The 18,311-nt window shown below is 46.8% G+C and overlaps 1 protein-coding gene across 1 annotated transcript in view; it reads right to left on the bottom strand.

Moving 5' to 3' along the window:
- LOC139275233 (rho guanine nucleotide exchange factor 17-like) overlaps nt 1-18,311 on the bottom strand; it is a 550,636-nt gene that overhangs the window by 217,832 nt on the left and 314,493 nt on the right. The window contains exon 2 of the mRNA XM_070892404.1: nt 15,331-15,408. Coding sequence (XP_070748505.1) covers nt 15,331-15,408 — 78 coding nt within the window. The remainder of the gene's footprint in view (nt 1-15,330; nt 15,409-18,311) is intronic.

Raw genomic sequence — 18,311 nt, 5'->3', positions numbered from 1 at the left:
GACCCGACGCCCCCCCCTCTCTCTCTCCCTCCCTCTCTCTCTCTATCTCTCTCTCGCCCCCTCCCTCCCTCTCCCTCCTCTCTCTCCCCCTCCCTCCCTCCCTCTCTCCCCGCCCTCCCTCTCTCCCCCTCTCCCTCCCCCCTCCCCCTCTCCCTCCCCCCCTCTCTCCCTCCCCCTCTCTCCCTCCCCCCCTCTCTCTCTCCCCCTCTCTCCCTCCCCCCCTCTCTCCCTCCCCCTCTCTCTCTCTCCCTCCCCCTCCTCTCTCTCTCCCTCCCTCCCCCTCTCTCTCTCTCTCCCCCTCCCCCTCTCTCCCTCCCCCTCTCTCCCTCCCCCTCTCTCTCCCTCCCCCTCTCTCTCCCTCCCCCTCTCTCTCTCTCCCTCCCCCTCTCTCTCTCTCCCTCCCCCTCTCTCTCTCTCCCTCCCCCTCTCTCTCTCTAACTGCCTCCCTCCCCTCTCTCTCCCTCCCTCCCTCCCCTCTCTCTCCCTCCCTCCCTCCCCTCTCTCTCTCCCTCCCCTCTCTCTCTCCCTCCCCCCCCTCCCTCCCTCTCTCTCTCTCCCTCCCTCCCTCCCTCTCTCTCTCTCTCTCTCTCTCTCCCCCTCCCGCTCAGCGGCACGAACAGCTGCGGAATTCTCCCTGGCTGAAGCACTTTCACACAGGTAGGAAGATAGTTTATTTAATCTTTTCGTGGCTTATAAATGTTTAATCAGGTTGGATTTATTTGTATAATATTTGTAGAAGTATAAATAAGGATTTATTGTTGAATTTAATGAGTTCCCTACCCCCCCCCTCCCCCCCCCCCCCCATCGTTCTGGACGCCTAATTTGTAACCTGCGCCTGATTTTTTAATGTGTAGAACAGGTTTTTTCAGTTCTACAAAAATCTTCACTGGCTCCATTCTACTTTAGTTTGGAGTACATTTTCACTGTGGAAACTTTCAAATCAGGCGTCAGTGGCCGGACACGCCCCCTTTTGAAGAAAAAATTCTGTTCTAAACTAGAACTGTTCTACCTGACTAGAACTGCAGAAAAAAAAATGTGGAGAATTGCGATTTCTAAAATAGTCCGTTCTCCACCAGTTGCTCCTAAAAATCAGGCGCGAATCATGTGGAAACTTGGGCCCTATGAGTGCTAGGTGGGTATCACAGCTGTCTGTTCCTTCACTTACTAAATGTCCGCACATGCGTCTTTTTTCAGCAGAGGTCACTCGATAGTTATCACAAAACTAATCTTTCCCCTCTATAGTCTGGGACACTGAAGCCAATTGGAGTGTCCACACCACTTCTCCCACTAAGATCAGCTAACTGAGCACAAAGTAAGGAGCAAAAATGAAAAACTGGATGTAACTTGCATTTATAAAGTCACTGGCAGAGTTTTGCTTATAGTCGATCAGGTCTGTAAATGAGGAAGGACAGTAGCCTGGTTGTCCAACCTGATGAATTGGTAGTTCATTGATTTGTGTGCAATGATTTACCACATAATGGGCATGATTTTAACCTAACCCACCCAGCACCCAGTTTATATCCCAGTAACTTTTACTTTTATTGGCTTCAATGGAAAGTATAATCGGGCGGAGTCTAAAACAGCTGCCCAATTCTTTTCTCACCGGGTGGGTTAGTTAACAACTATCCCCTCAGAGTTTCCGAAATTGACTGGCCAGTTAGAGTGCAGGAGTGAATGGAGGTTAGTCATTTTTCCATGTAACATGAGGGAAAATCAATTACCGGGTTAACCCGGGATGCTCTTATACACCTTCCCACGGCCAATGCAGAGAGGCCAGTGCCAAGACGAGTGAGGTGGGCAGGCAATGGGCTCCTAGGTCTTTGTCAATGGCAGTACTAATCTGGGCGGGAGAAGACGATATAAATCACACTTTAAGTTTTCATTCCATAATTTGGGAATGCAGCTCAGTACCTCTTCCTGCTGGCACAATTAAGCAAAACATAAGCAAAACATAAGCAATACATAAACGACTGTGGGATCCAACGATTGGCTTGCTGCCCCATGTCACTCCACTTTGGTTCTGCAATCACGCCACCATTTTGATGATTGCAGCTTCTAATTGTTTCTTAAATAATTCCAGAGTTTTAGCCTCCATTGTTCTATCTGGAAGTTTAATCCACTAAAATTACCTTTAACTAGTTTGAACACACATCCTCCAGTTTCACTGTAGTTCAACATCTTATTGGTTTTGTTTAATTGCTGTGTTGCAGTGGTTGGATCTGTTTAGTGTCAAATCTACTAAGACCACTAGGTTCCTCCTTAGCTGTTTCAATTGTCTTCATGGAGTATTCTTCTATTATACTTTCTTCTGTGTAACACTTCACATGTGTCTGTATTAAATTGTATCTGCCATTGTTCATCCCACTTCCATATTTTATCCAATTCACTCTGCAATTTCTGGGCTGTCTCCTCCAATTCCACTGTCCCTTCTAGTTTGGTATCATCGACAAACTGGGCCACTTTGCATTGAGTTTCTGAATCCAGGTCATTTGTGTACATTAGAAGCAGCAGTGGTCCCATCACCGAGCCCCACGGTACCTCACTCAGTATTTCTCCCCACAATGATACTCCTGCCCTTTAGCTAGTTTCTCATTCTGGAGAATACCTGGAGTACTGCGTACAGTTTTAGTCTCCATACTTAAGGAAGGATAAAATTCTGACGGGTTTAGACAGGTTAGATGCAGGAAGAATGTTCCCAATGTTGGGGAAGTCCAGAAACAGGGGTCATAGTCTAAGGATAAGGGGTAAGCCATTTAGGACTTAGATGAGGAGAAACTTCTTCACCCAGAGAGTGGTGAACCTGTGGAATTCTCTACCACAGAAAGTTGTTGAGGCCAATTCACTAAATATATTCAAAAAGGGTTAGATATAGTCCTTACTACTAGGGGGATCAAGGGGTATGGCGAGAAAGCAGGAATGGGGTACGGAGGTTGCATGTTCAACCATGAACTCATTGAATGGCGGTGCAGGCTCAAAGGGCTGAATGGCCTATTCCTGCACCTATCTTCTATGTTTCTATACTTGCATTGGAGGCTGTTAAGAGAAGGTTCACTGGGTTGATTCTAGAGCTGAGGGGGTTGACTTATGAGGATATGTTGAGTAGGTTGGATCTATACACATTGAAGTTCAGAAGAATGAGAGGTGATCTTATTGAAACTTATAAGATAATGAGGGGGCTCGACAAGGTGGATGCAGAGAGGATATTTTCACTCATAGGGGAAACTAAAACGAGAGGACATAGTCTTAGGATAAGGGGCCACCCATTTAAAACTGAGATTACAATATACATTAATGATTTAGACGAAGGAATTGAATGTAATATCTCCAAGTTTGCAGATGACACTAAGCTGGGTGGCAGGGCGAGCTACGAGGAGGATGCTAAGAGGCTGCAGGGGGACTTGGACAGGTTAGGTGAATGGGCAAATGCATGGCAGATGCAGTATAATGTGGATACATGTGAGGTTATCCACTTTGGTGGCAAAAACAGGAGGGCAGATTATTATCTGAATGGTGACAGATTAGGAAAAGGGGACTTGGGTGTCAAGGTACATCAGTCATTGAAGGTAGGCATGCAGGTACAGCAGGCAGTAAAGAAAGCAAATGGCATGTTGGCCTTCATAGTGAGAGGATACGAGTATAGGAGCAGGAAGGTTTTGCTGCAGTTGTACAGGGCCTTGGTGAGACCACACGTTGAGTATTGTGTGCAGTTTTGGTCTCCTAATCTGAGGAAGGACGTGCTTGCTATTGAGGGAGTGCAGCAAAGGTTCACCAGACTGATAACGTGGATGGCAGGGCTGACATATGAGGTAAGACTGGATTGGCTAGGCTTATACTCACTGGAATATGGAAGAATGAGAGGGGATCTCATAGAAACGTATAAAATTCTGACAGGACTGGATAGGTTAGATGCAGGAAGAATGTTCCTAGTGTTGGGGAAGTCCAGAACCAGGGGACACAGTTTAAGGATGAGGGGTAAGCCATATAGGACCGAAATGAGGCGAAACTTTTTCATCCAGAGAGTTGTGAACCTGTGGAATTCTCTGCCACAGAAAGTTGTGGAGTCCAGTTCGTTGGACATATTCAAAAGGGAGTTAGATAAGGCCCTTACGGCTAAAGGAATCAGGGGGTTATGGAGAGAAGGCAGGGGTGGGGTACTGAGGTTGCATGATCAGCCATGATCATATTGAATGGCGGTGCAGGCCCGAAGGGCCGAATGGCCTGCTCCTGCAACTATTTTCTATGTTTTTATATTTCTATGAGGAGAAATTTCTTCTCTCAGAAGGTTGCAATTGTAAAGTCCTTACTCTACAGCATGAAACCACACGAGGCACATTCTGGGTACAAGATCACTCTGTGACCTTAACTCTTTATTCACAGGACTCCAAAGACGATGACCCTGCGTGGGACCTCCCTTTTTATACCTGTGTGATCAGGTAAGGAGTGTCTCCCACAAGTTCACCCCTAGTGGTCAAGGTGTGCATCTAGGTTGAGAGTATACAGTAATACAGTGGTGTTACATTGTGGTTACATACATGACATCACTTTCCCCCCCAAAGTCTTATTGGGATCATAGGTTTAGTCTTTCAGGTGGTCTACGCTCCCTCGTGGAGCGCCGCAGTTGGGGTTCTGGTTGTTGGACACTGACGTGAGTGTCTGTCACCTGTGGTGATTCCGGCCTGTCCGGGCTGACCGCAGGGACTGTGCATTCTTCTGATTGCTCTTGTTGCTCGTTCACTGGTGGTGTTGTGAGCTCCATCTCATGGTCTTCTTCAGGTTCCTCCGTGTTGATGCTAAACCTTTTTTTTACTTGGTCCAGATGCTTACGGCATATCTGACCATTGTTGAGTTTTACCACGATGACCCTATTCCCCTCTTTGTCAATTACAGTGCCCTCAAGCTATTTGGGCCCCTTGGTGTGATTGAGGACGAATACAGGATCATTTATTTCTACATTTCCCACTCGAATTATGGTCATGTGGCTTACGCCCTCAACTATGTCGGTCAGGACTGGATGAATGAGGGACAACCGAGTTTTGAGTGTCCGTTTCATTAGTAGCTCTGCGGGCGGGATCCCCGTGAGCAAGTGGGTCGGGATCTATAGGCCAGGAGGAGACGCGATAGGTGGCATTGTCGGGAGGGTCCTTGAATCCTGAGTATACCTTGCTTAATGATTTGGACCGCACGTTCTGCCTGGCCATTGCAGGCCGGCTTGAACGGCGCAGTCCTGACGTGGTTGATGCCATTGCCCGACATAAACTCTCGGAATTCGTAGCTTGTGAAACATGGGCCATTATGACTAACCAGGATGTCCGGCAAGCCATGGTTTGCAAAGATCGCATGTAGGCTTTCCACAGTGGTGGATGACGTGCATGAATTCAGAATGATGCACTCGATCCATTTCGAGTACGCATCTACCACAATAAGGAACATCTTACCCATGAACGGGCCCGCGTAGTCAACATGAATGCGTGACCATGGCCTGGTGGACCAGGGCCACGGGCTGAGCGGGGCCTCCCTGGGGGCATTACTCAGCTGAGTACACGTCATGCACCTGCGAACACAGTGTTCCAGGTTTGAATCAATTCCAGGCCACCAAACGTGTGACCGGGCAATGGCCTTCATCAGCACAATGCCTGGGTGCTCGCTGTGGAGTTCCCTGATGAATGCCTCCCTGCCCTTCTGGGGCATAACTACCCGGCTGCCCCATAGTAGGCAGTCGGCTTGGATGGAGAGCTCATCCATCTGTCTGTGGAACGGTCTGACCTCCTCAGGGCATGCTCCGTGTGCGGGCGCCCAATCCCCAGTCAGGACACATTTCTTAATCAGGGATAGGAGGGGATCTCTGTTTGTCCAGATTTTGATCTGGCGGGCTGTGATGGGGGAGCCTGCGCTGTCAAAGGCATCGACAGCCATGACCATCTCGGCGCTTTGCTCCGCTGTCCCCTCTTTGGTGGCCAGTGGAAGTCTGCTGAGCGCATCAGCGCAATTTTCAGTGCCGGGCCGGTGCCGGATGGAGTAGTCATAAGCAGCCAGCGTGAGAGCCCATCGCTGTATGCGAGCTGATGCATTGGCATTGATAGCCTTGCTGTCTGACAACAGGGATGTTCATGGCTTGTGGTCCGTCTCTAATTCAAACTTCCTACCAAAGAGGTACTGATGCATTTTTTTACACCAGAGACACATGCAAGCGCTTCCTTCTTGACCATCCCATATCCCCGTTCTGCTTGAGAGCGCGACCTGGAGGCATAAGCCACAGGTTGTAGTTGACCCTCAGCATTGCCCTGCTGCAACACGTACCCAACCCCATAGGACGGTGCATTACATGTCAGAACCAATTTTTTACAGGGGCCATACAGGGTCAACAACTTGTTTGAACAAAGTAGGTTTCGCGCCTGATCAAAAGCCCGTTCCTGACAGTCCCCCCAAAACCAATCGCAACCCTTATGCAGGAGCACGTGTAGCGGCTCCAACAACGTGCTCAAGTTCGGCAGAAAGTTCCCGAAATAGTTCAACAGTCCCAGGAATGAACGCAACTCCAATGTGGTGCAGGGCCTGGGTGCTCGTCGAATCGCCACTGTTTTGGATTCGGTGGGCCGAATCCCATCTGCAGCAACCCTCCTGCCCAGAAACTCAACCTCAGGAGCTACAAACACACATTTAGACTTCTTGAGTCGTAGGCCTACCCGGTCCAGTCAGCATAGCACCTCCTCCAGGTTGTGGAGGTGTTCCCTGGTGTCTCGACCCGTGATGAGGATGTTGTCCTGGAATACGATCGTTCCAGGAATGGATTTAAGCAGGCTTTCCATGTTTCGTTGAAAAATTGCGGCTGCTGATCGAATGCCAAACGGGCACCTGTTATAAACGAACAGTCCCTTGTGCGTGGTGATGGTGGTCAGTAGTTTAGATTCGTCAGCCAGTTCCTGGGTCATATAGGCTGAAGTGAGGTCCAACTTGGAGAACAGCTTGCTGCCTGCTAGCATGGCGAAGAGGTCCTCTGTTCTTGGAAGCGGGTATTGATCTTGTAGGGACACCCAATTGATGGTGGCCTTGTAGTCGCCACAGATCCTGACAGAGCCATCCACTTTTAGAACGGAAACAATGGGGCTCACCCAGTCGCTGAATCCAACAGGCGAGATGATGCCCTCTCTCAACAGCCAGTCCAATTCGCTCTCTATCTTTTCCCGCATCACATACGGCACCACTGTGGCTTTGTGGTGCACTGGCCTGGCGTCCAGTGTGATGTGTATCACTACTTTAGTGCCTTTTGAAAGTCCCAACGCCAGGTTGGAATAGTGAATCGAATTGTTGTCGGACTTGTGAGCACGAACTTCGCTCCACAGATGACATTGCGTGAACATCCCTCCATTTCCAGTTCATCTCGGCTAACCAGCTCCTCCCCAACAGTGCAGGACCATTGCCCAGGACAATCCAGAGCGGCAGCCGATTCGCTAACCTATTGTGTGTGACAGCCAACATTGCACTGCCTAGCCCCAGAATGATTTCTTTAGTGTCAGTCCGTAATTGTGTCTCCATACATGCTAATTTGGGTCTACTGGCTTTAAGTGGCCATAGCTTCTCAAATTGCTGAACGCCCATGAGTGACTGGCTGGCCCCAGTGTCCAGCTCCATGCATACAGGGATACCGTTTAATAAAACCCTCATCATCATTGATGGCGTTCTGGCATATGAACTGTGAATATTCGCCACATGGACCCGCTGAACCTTGGCGTCCATCGATTTGCCCCAAAAGTCATCCTGCCTCAAAGAACCCTCTTCTGGTCCATCCGCCTCAAATATTAGTCTGGTAGCAGACTTCCTGCACATTCGAGCTAAGTGGCCACTGAGATTGCAGTTCCTGCAAACAAACCTTTGAAATCTGCAAGATCTAGCTGAGTGTTTCCCCCCACACCTCCAACATGAGTTAAAGTTTCCATTGTTGGGAACAAAGGGACTATGGCCAGGCACTCCACTCTGACTGTCCTGTTGACTGCACTTAAATACCCTATTAGTGGGTGTCAATGGCCCCATCCCGGGCCGCATTGATGGCGTGAATGTCCGTTTAGCCTGCCATTGCCTCTGTTGAAGTCCTACTCTGGGGTCTATTGCTGCCTGGAAAATGTCGGGCTGCCCCTGCCTGCCTGCGGGGCTCTGAGTCGCATTGATAATATTGACTCCCTGATCTATCGCCGCGTTAGAGGCAGAATTGCGCGCGTATATTATTTTCGTCTCTTTCTCCCCCGCCATGAAAGTTTGAGCCATCAACGCCGCCGCTTCCAAGGTCAAATCCTTAGTCTCAATTAATTTGTGTAAAATTCCCGATGACCGATGCCCTCGATAAAGAAGTCCCTTAGCATCACCCCTGCAGGTATCTGTGAACTTAGAGGCTGGCCAAATGCCGGAGGTCCGCTACGAAGTCCGGTATGCTCTGTCCTTCATGACGTTAGTGGGTGTAGAATCTGTGTCGGGCCATATGTATGCGACTCGCCAGTTTGAGTTGCTCCCCAATCAATTTGCTAAGTTCTTCAAAGGTTTTGTCCGCTGGCTTTTCGGGTGCTAGTAAGTCCTTCATGAGCGCGTAAGTCTTTGGTCCGCAGCTGGTCAAAAGATGAGCCCTTCGCTTGTCGGCCGCTGCATCCCCCAGTCATTCTTTCGTAACAAAGCTTTTGCTGAAGCCTCTCGACAAAATCGTCTCAGTCTTCCCCAACACAGTACCGTTCCTCTGTGTTACCGGTGGCCATTCTCGTGGGCCGTGAATTCCCGTTTCTCGTCGCCAATGTAAAGTCCTTACTCTACAGCATGAAACCACATGAGGCACATTCTGGGGACAAGGTCACTCTGTGACCTTAGCTCTTTATTCACAGGAGTCCAAAGACGATGACCCTGCGTCGGACCTCCCTTTTTATACCTGTGTGATCAGGTAAGGAGTGTCTCCCACAAGTTCGCCCCTAGTGGTCAAGGTGTGCATCTAGGTTGAGAGTATACAGTAATACAGTGGTGTTACATTGTGATTACATACATGACAGTAATTCTGTGGAATTCTCTGCCCCAGAGAGCTGTTGAAGCTGGGTCATTGAATATATTTAAGGCGGAGATAGACAGATCTTTGAGCGATAAGGGAGTAAAGGGTTATGGGGAGCAGGTAGGGAAGTGAAGTTGAGTTCATGATCAGATCATCCATGATCTTATTAAATGGTGGAGCGGGCTCGAGGAGCCAAATGGTCTACTCCTGCTCCTATTTCTTCTATTCCTATGTTCATTCATTCTTAGAGTTTACTCTGAATTTCCACAGCTTTGAATTTCATTAATAGTGTTTCATATGAAGCTTTATCAAAAGCCTTTTGGAACTCAAATTGTTCTCACTTGTGCATCATTGCAGGCCTCCATTTGGCGTAAGTTTTCCAATCTGTCAGTATCTCCCACCAGCCTCACCTTGTTCTCTTACAGCTTCTTCTTTGCACTTTCCAGTCTTTTGCTATCTCTCACGTCCCTCTTACACGAAACAACTGCTTCTAATGTAAGTTTTCCTCTAATACGTTGAGGCTCTTAGGGCTATGGGATCACTCCCATTCACATCATAGGAACATAATAAATAGGAGCAGGAACATGCCTAATGGTTCCTCGAGCCTGCCCTGCCATTCACTAAGATCATAGCTGAACTTTTTTGATCATGGGGCTGATTATATAGCATTGACAATAACAGAAAAGCAATTTGGGAAACACAATCACACCGAACCTTCCCCAATGACTGCTAAATGTCTGTGAAGCCTAGTGATGTGGAAACTCACTGAAATATCTCGCTGAGCCCCTGAAAGTCATTAGATTTGAAATCCAACCTACATACTGGAAGGCAGCGGGACCCAGCATGTGGGGTACGGTGACATAGTGGTTATGTTACGGGACTAGTAATCCAGAGGACTAATGATCCAGGAACATGAGTTCAAATCCCACCACGGCAGCTGGGGAATTTAAATTCAGTTAATTAAATAAATCTGGAATTATAAAGCTAGCATCAGTAATGGTGACCATGAAACTACTGGGTTGTCATAAAAACTCACCTGGTTTGCTCATGTCACTTTAGTGAAGGAAATCTGCCATCCTTACCCAATAGCAATGTGGTTGAATCTTACTGCCCTCTGAAATGGCCTAGCAAGTTATATCAAACAATGACAATGTCAGCATGGTGGGAGTACCTTCACCACACAGACTGCATCGATTCAAGGCCTGCATCCCAGGAACAAATTTTGTTTTATTTTTTAAATACCCACGCAGCAAATTCCAAAATTGGATGGGAGGAGGGGTTAAAGAGAATCTCTTTTACGTCATGGAAAGGAGGATGAAGAATATTTTTAACAGCCAGTTCAGAGAAGAACTAATGGATAACTAGGACCAGGTCATTCCTGCAACAAAGCCCAGGCAGCCCAAGGGGACTGGGAGAAAATGGAAGGAATCAGTACTTAAAAAAAAACAACTAAATGGGGAATACTGTGAAGAGCTTTTAGAATAAGCTGAACTGATCCAAGTCAGTTACTTATCAGTCAGAGAGCGATTGCAGCAGCTCAAACAGTAACAGCAACAATTAGATAGAAGAGTGAAAGAGAACTGTCACCTCTCCATGTAAACCTCAATTAAATTGATCATTTACTTAAATGCAATGTAGACCTCATGATTTAACATTTCATTCTACACAGCATTCCAATAGCACATCAGTCTTATAATGTGATGCGCCTCAGGGCTACATCAAACAACGCAAGGAAATTATAAGCTATGTTTGACAGTGTATATGACTATTGATATTTATCTGTGCACTTGAACATATGTACCACAACATACAGTGACTTTACCCACTGAACCAACCAGGGGGGCTTGATTTGTTTACCCCATTTTAGAAGTCAATCACATTTTAAACCCATGCGCCTTTATGGCTGATTTTAAGGCGCAGTTTTAAGTTACTGTCATAGGAACAAATGTAGGCCATTTAGTCCCTCGAGCCTGTTCCGCCATTCAATTAGATCATGGCTGCTCTGTATCTTAACTTCATTTACCCGCCTTGGTTCCATAACCCTTAATACTCTTACCTAACAAAACTCTGTCAAGCTCAGTTTTTGAAATTTTTAAATGACCCGCAGCCTCAACAACTTTTTGGGGGAGAGAATTCCAGATTTCCACTACTCTTTGTGTGAAGAAGTGCTTTCTGACATCAACCCTGAACGGCCTAGCTCTAATTTTAAGGTTATGCCCCCTTGTTCTGGAATCCCCCCCCACCAGAGGAAATGGTTTCTCTCTATCTACCTTTATCCTTTAATCATATTAAACACTTCAATTAGATCATGCTTTAATCTTCTATATTCAAGGGAATACAAGCCGTCCTCATAATTTGATCCTTTTAGCCCCGGTATCATTCAACAACAACAACAACAACTTGTATTTATATAGCGCCTTTAATGTAGTAAAACGTGAATGCGCTGCACCCTCTCCAAAGCCAATCTATCCTTCCTGAGGTGTGGTCCCCAGGGCTGTCTATCCTCTCACTGGGAGATTCATCATAAAGTGATTAATGTTTGGTGTTATTAAATATGCATTGGTATCACGGTTTCCATACCAGAGTCCTCTCTACAAGTCAAGAGACCTCAATGTGAATAATGGCCAGCAACCTCAGCTCTACATGTAGGTGCTCAACCTGAAGTGATTGTCAACGAGGCCCCGCAAACCAAGAAAAGGCATTACATCGCAACCCTTGTTTTGTGTTTGTTTGACTGATTTTATCAGAACAGGTCTGACGATTATAAGCCAGTTAGGTGCTGTCAGTCAAAGAAGGGACGATCTAATTGGCCCACATCATGCATGAGTGCAGAAATACTGTGATGTCTGGGAACTTTTAAATGATGTCAGCAAGTAGTGACACTTCCCCTGGAGACAGAAGACACATGGAGACAGTTCTACCACGCAGGAGATAGAATGATTAATGATTGTGTTAGCCAGGTACTGCTATACATCAGACTACTCAAACTACATTACTTGGCTTCGACGCTCCTTAAAACCTACCTCTTTGACCAAGCGTTTGGTTATCTGTGCTAAGTTCTACTTATACAGCTCGGTGTCAACATTTTATCGCATAACACTCCTGTGAAGCGTTTTGGGACGTTTCACTACACTTAAAGGCGCTATATAAATACAAGTTGTTGTTGTTAAAGGATTTAAACATTTAACGATGGGTAAGGCAGCTAGAAGCTAAATAGTTAAACTCATAGTCTACACTAACTAGCCAGAGGGAACTCACCCTGGTCTGTGGTCCATCTACCACTCTCACCAGCCAAGACTAAAATGATGAGATGTCAAGATGCACAAGCCTGCTTGCCCCAGGGGAAAGCTTAACTAAGGGCTCTGACGCTGTAACTGCTGTGCTGCCCAACTCCATATTAGGACTACTTCAATTATGCTTATCCCTTCAACTCTATTTTATTATTAGATTTTTTTTGTCCTCCTCTCTGCACTATTCTCCAACCGCAGGGCCAAGCAAGCAAGCTACCATCAGGCCTGAACAATAGCATGCTGGAGGTGCCCACTACAAGGTGACATGAATGCCAATTCTCTATCACCACCTGTGCAGAATCTCCTGGTGTCCACTCGACAACCCCTCCTGACTAAACAGCTAAACATGGTGTGTTGACACTGGGCAGGAATGTACCCAACAGCCCAGCATGTGCTGTGCCGAACACCAACTTCTCATCATTGTGCCTGCCATAGCAATTTTGTATCAGTGATAAAGAACAGATTTGTGTTAGTTGAATCTAATTCTGAGTTGAATTACAGAGAAATTAAAGCACAGAAACAGGTCCCACACGTCTATGCTGGTCTTTATGCTCCAACTCTATCAGCATATCCTTCTATTCCTTTCGCCCTCATGTACATATAAAGCTTCCCCTTAAATGCATCTATGTTATTTGCCTCAACTACTCCATGTGGTAGCAAGTTCCACATTCTAACCACTCTCTGGGTAAAGACATTTCTCCTGAATTACTTTTTGGATTTATTAGTGACTGTCTTATATTTATGACCTCTAGTTATGCTCCCTGGTCTTGGACTCCCCACAAGTGAAAATATCTTCTCTACGTCTACCCTCTCAAACCCCCATCATCATTTTAAAGACCTCTATTAGGTCACCTCTCAGTCTTCTCCTTTCTAGAGAAAGAACCAAAACCTATTCAGTCTTTGCTAATGGGTAAAACCTCTCACTTCTGGTCTCAGATTTGGTTAAAGGGTAGCCTGTCACATTCTGGTGGACGTCCCTTTCACAGCTCCCAGTTCAGTCATTCCCCCAGTGAGGGCTATGGGGAAGCTAAGCCGGGTAGAAAGTCTGGCATGTGTCAGTTTCACTGTAATACAGTAATCAGCTTAAAAAAACAACACGCCATAAAACAAGCCTGTTCAATGCAGTGCAGTGAACTCTGCTCATTAATATCTACTGTAAACTGTGACTATCCTTGCAAACTATCTCCAACCTCCCTTTCCTCTCCAAAGTGCTTGAAAGTGCTGTCACCTCCTAAATCCGTGCCCATCTTTCCCACAATTTCATGTTTGATTCCCTCCAATCAGGTTTCTGCACTCGCTGCAAGTCACAAATTACATTCTATGTGACCGTGGTAAACTATCCCTCCTCACTCTTCTCGACCTATCTGCAGTCTTGGATACAGCTGACCACACCATCCTCCAATGCCTCTCCTCTGTCGGCCAGCTGGGTGGGACTGCACTCGCCTGGTTCCATAGAAACATAGAAAATAGGTGCAGGAGTAGGCCATTCGGCCCTTCGAGCCTGCACCGCCATTCAACAAGATCATGGCTGATCACCCACCTCAGCATCTCCCCCCCCACGCCCCCTCCACACCCCCTAATTCCCCCCCCAGCCGCAAGGACCACATCCAACTCCCTCCCGAACACATCCAATGAACTGGCATCAACAATTCCATTCTTATCTGTCGAATCGTAGCCAGAGAATCACCTACAACGGCTTCTCTTCCCGTTCCTGCACCGTTACCTCTGGAGTCCTCCAAGGATCTATCCGAGGCCCCCTCCTATTTCTCATCTACATGCTGCCCCTTGGTGACATTATCCAAAGACACAACATCAGGTTCCATGTGTTATCTTATCACCACCTCTCTTGACTTCTCCACTACCTCTAATTTGTCATACTGCTTGTCCGACATCCAGCATTGGACGAGCAAGAATTTCCTCCAACTTGGGAAATAAATATTGGGAAGATCAAAACCATTGTCTTTGGTCCCCACAGCAAACTCCATTCCCTGGTCACCATTTCCAGCCCTCTCCCTGGCAACTGTCTGAAGCTGAGCCAGACCGTTCGCAACCTTGGTGTTGTGTTTGTCCTGGAGATGAGCTTCTGACCATATATCCGCTCCATCACCAAGACTGCCGGCTTCGACCTCAGTAACATCGCATGACTCCGCCCCTGCCTCAGCTCATCTGCTGCTGAAACCCTCTTCCATGCCTTTGTTACCTCTAGACTTGACCAATCCGATTCTCTTCTGGCCAGCCTCCCACCTAGCATAAACTTGTGCTCCCCATATCATAACTCGCACCAAGTCCTGTTCACCTATCACCTTTGTGCTTGCTGACCCACACTGTCTGACAACGCCTCAATTTTAAAATTCTCATCCTGGATTTCAAATCCCTCCATGGCCTCTCCCCTCCCGATCGCTGTAATCTCCTCCATCCCTACAAAGCTTCGCCAAGTCTGCACTCCTCCAATTCTGGCCTCTTGCACATCCCCAAGTGTAATCACTCCACTATTGGCAGCTGTGCTTTCAGCCTCTCTACCGCTCCCTCCTCCTTTTAAGACGCTCCTTAAAACCTACCTCATCTATCCTGATATCTACGTCTGTAGCTCAGTATCAAATTTTGATTGGCAACGCTCTGGCGAAGCGCCTTGGGATGTCTTGCTACATTAAAGGCGCTATATAAATGCAAGTTGCTGTTGTTGTTGTACAGTAGACTTTGAACGATGACTATGTTTCTACCCATTCCTTTCATTATTTTCTACCACCTGCCCCACATACCACTTCGACCAAGCTAGCGAAGTGGGTACACGAGCTGCTATTGTCCCGCCCCTGCCACCAACTCTTCAACCAGCTACGAGGACGTGTCAGAGAGTGGCACAGTTAAACTGTTTCGTTCCTCTGCTCACTTGGGAGAAAGTTCCCTCCCACTCACATCAAGGACCTCAGGACAGCAGCTGAGCTGATCACATGCTCAACAAAACCCAGGACACGCACAAAATGTCATCCACCTCAGCCCAGCTACACACACACACACGGATACCTGTATGAGCGTTCGGAGGGACTCCACGTATGATTGCTCCGCATCCAGCAGGGTCATCATCACATGTTTTCTCATATCCTGTGTGAGGGGAGAAAGGAAAGACTGTGAGGAGCGGTGTCACTGAATAGCAAAGCAAGACAGTAGCAATTATTAGAAACGTAGAAATTTACAGTGCAGCTGGAGGCCATTTCAGCCCATCGTGTCCGCGCCGGCCGACAAAGAGCCACACAGCCCTCGGTCAGCAGCCCTGAAGGCAACATATAAACCAATGAACAATGGCGGACAGGTAAAGAGCATCCAGCCCAACCAGTCCGCCCCACACAACTGTGATACCCCTTGCACCGCAACATTCTATAAATGCCCCCCAACCAGAGCCATGCGATCTCCTGGGAGAGGCAAAAAAAACCCAGATAAAAACCCAGGCCAATTGAGGAAAAAAAATCTGGGAAAATTCTTCTCCGACCCAACCCGGCAATCGAAACTAGTCCAGGAGATCACTCAGGCCGTATTATATTCCCTGATGTACTTACCATCATACCTGCACCAGCCAACAAGAGGTTATCCAGTCTAATCCCGCTTACCAGTTCTAGGTCAATAACCCTGCAGATTACGGCACTTCAAGTGCCCATCCATGCACTTTTTAAATGTGGTGAGGGTTTCTGCTACCTTTCCAGGCAGTGTGTTCCAGATCCCCACTGTGTGAAGAAGCTTCCCCTCAAATCCCCTCTAAACCTTCGACCAACCATCTTAAACCTATGCCCCCTCATAATTGACTCCTCCACCAAGGGAAATAGGCCCTTGCTATCCACTATATCCAGGCCCCTCAAAATGTTATACACCTCAATGAGGTCTCCCCTCATCCTCCTCTGTTCTAATGAGAACAAACCCAGCCTATCCAATTTATCCTCATAGCTAAGATTCTCCATTCCAGGCAGCATCCTCGTAAATCTCCTCTGCACCCGCTCCAGTGCAATCGCGTTCTTCCTATAATATGGCAACCAGAACTGCACGCAGTACTCCAGCTGTGGCCTAACTAGTGTATTATACAATTTAAGCACAACCTCTCTACTCTTGCATTCTATGCCTCGGCCAATAAAGGCAAGCATTCCGTATGCCTTCTTAACCACCTTATCCACCTGGCCTGCTACTTTCAGGGATCTATGGACAAGCACTCCAAGGTCCCTTTGTTCATCTACATTTCAAAGTGGCCTACCATTTAAGGCGTATGCCCTTTCCTTATTAGCCCTCCCCAAGTGCATTACCTCACACATCTCTGAATTAAATTCCATTTGCCACTGCTCTGCCCACCTGACCAGTAGATTGATATCCTCCTGCAGTCCATGACTTTCCTCTTCATTATCAACCACACAGCCAATTTTAGTGTCGTCTGCAAACTTCTTAATCATACCCCCTATATTCAAAACTAGATCATTGATGTATACCAGTTCTGAGGCCTGCGGAAACCCATTGGAAACATCCTTCCAGTCACAAAAACATCCATCAACCATTACCCTTTGCTTCTTACTTCAAAGCCAATTTTGGATCCAACTTGCCACTTTGCCCTGAATCCCATGGGCTTTTACCTTTGTGACCAGTCTGCCATGTGGAACCTTATCAAAAGCTTTGCTAAAGTCCATATACACTACATCATATGCACTACTCTCATCAACCCTCCTGGTTACCTCCTCGAAAAATTCAATCAGGTTCGTCAAACGCGATCATCCCTTAACAAATCCGTACTGACTATCCCTGATTAATTCTTGCCTTTCTAAATGTAGATTTATTTTGTCCTTCAGGACTTTTTCCAATCATTTTCTCACCACTGAGGTTAGGCTGACAGGCCTGTAATCACTCGGCCTATCCCTTTCTCTCTTTTTAAACAGTCCTCCGGCACCATGCCTGAATCCAAAGAGACCTTGAAAATGATGGTCAAGACCTCTGCCATTTCCTCTTTTGCTTCGCTCAATAGCCTGGGATGCATTTCATCCACAAAGATTACCCTCATGGTCTCTAAGAGGCCCTACCCTTTCTTTAGTTATCCTCTTGCTCTTAATATATTTATAGAACGTCACTGGGTTTTCCTTGATTTTACTTGCCAAGACTTTTTCATGCTCTCTTAGCATTCCTAATATCCTTTTTAATTTTACCTCTGAACTTTTTATATTCCTCCAATGATTCTATAGTATTTAACGGGTGGTATATGACATAAGCTTCCCTTTTTTTCTTTATTCTCCCCTGTAAGTCCCTAGACATCCAGGGGGCTCTAGAATTGTTATTCCCACCCTTTTGCTATAAAGGCACATGTTTGGCCTGAGCCCTCCGGATCTCCTCCTTGAATGCCTCCCAGTATTCCGACACTTATTTACCTTCAAGTAGCTATTCCAGCCCACTGTGGCCAAATCACTTCTCAACTTAGCAAAGTTAGCTTTTCCCCAATTTGCGACTTTTATTCTTGGTCTATCCTTGTCCTTATCCATAACTATCTTGAATCTGACTGAATTATGGTCACTGGCACCAAAGTGCTCTCCCACTGATACCCCTTCCACCTGCCCAGCTTCATTCCCCAAAACTAAATCCAGAACCGCCCCCTCCCATGTTGGGCTTGATACATACTGACTAAAAAAGATCTCTTGAATGCATTTTAAGAATTCTGCACCCTCTAAACCCTTCATACTATATTTGTCCCAGTCAATATTAGGATAGTTGAAATCCCGTACTATTACTGCCCTATGGTTTTGGACTTCACAGAAATTTGCCTGCATATTTGCTCTTCTATCTAACCCTCAGTCTTTGGGGGTCTATAATACAAACCCAGCAGTGTGACCGCCCCTTTTTTATTTTTCAGTCCGACCCATATGGCCTCATTTGATGATCTATCGAGCATATCATCCCTCCACACAGCTGGAAAAGTTTATTTAATCAATACTGTGACCCTGCCTCCCCACCCCCGCTTTTTACTCCCCTCCCTGTCTTGTCTAAAA

The sequence above is a fragment of the Pristiophorus japonicus genome, chromosome 10, assembly GCF_044704955.1.
Source record: "Pristiophorus japonicus isolate sPriJap1 chromosome 10, sPriJap1.hap1, whole genome shotgun sequence".
Classification (NCBI taxonomy): Eukaryota; Metazoa; Chordata; class Chondrichthyes; family Pristiophoridae; genus Pristiophorus; species Pristiophorus japonicus.
This window is presented reverse-complemented; position numbering and strand designations above follow the sequence as displayed.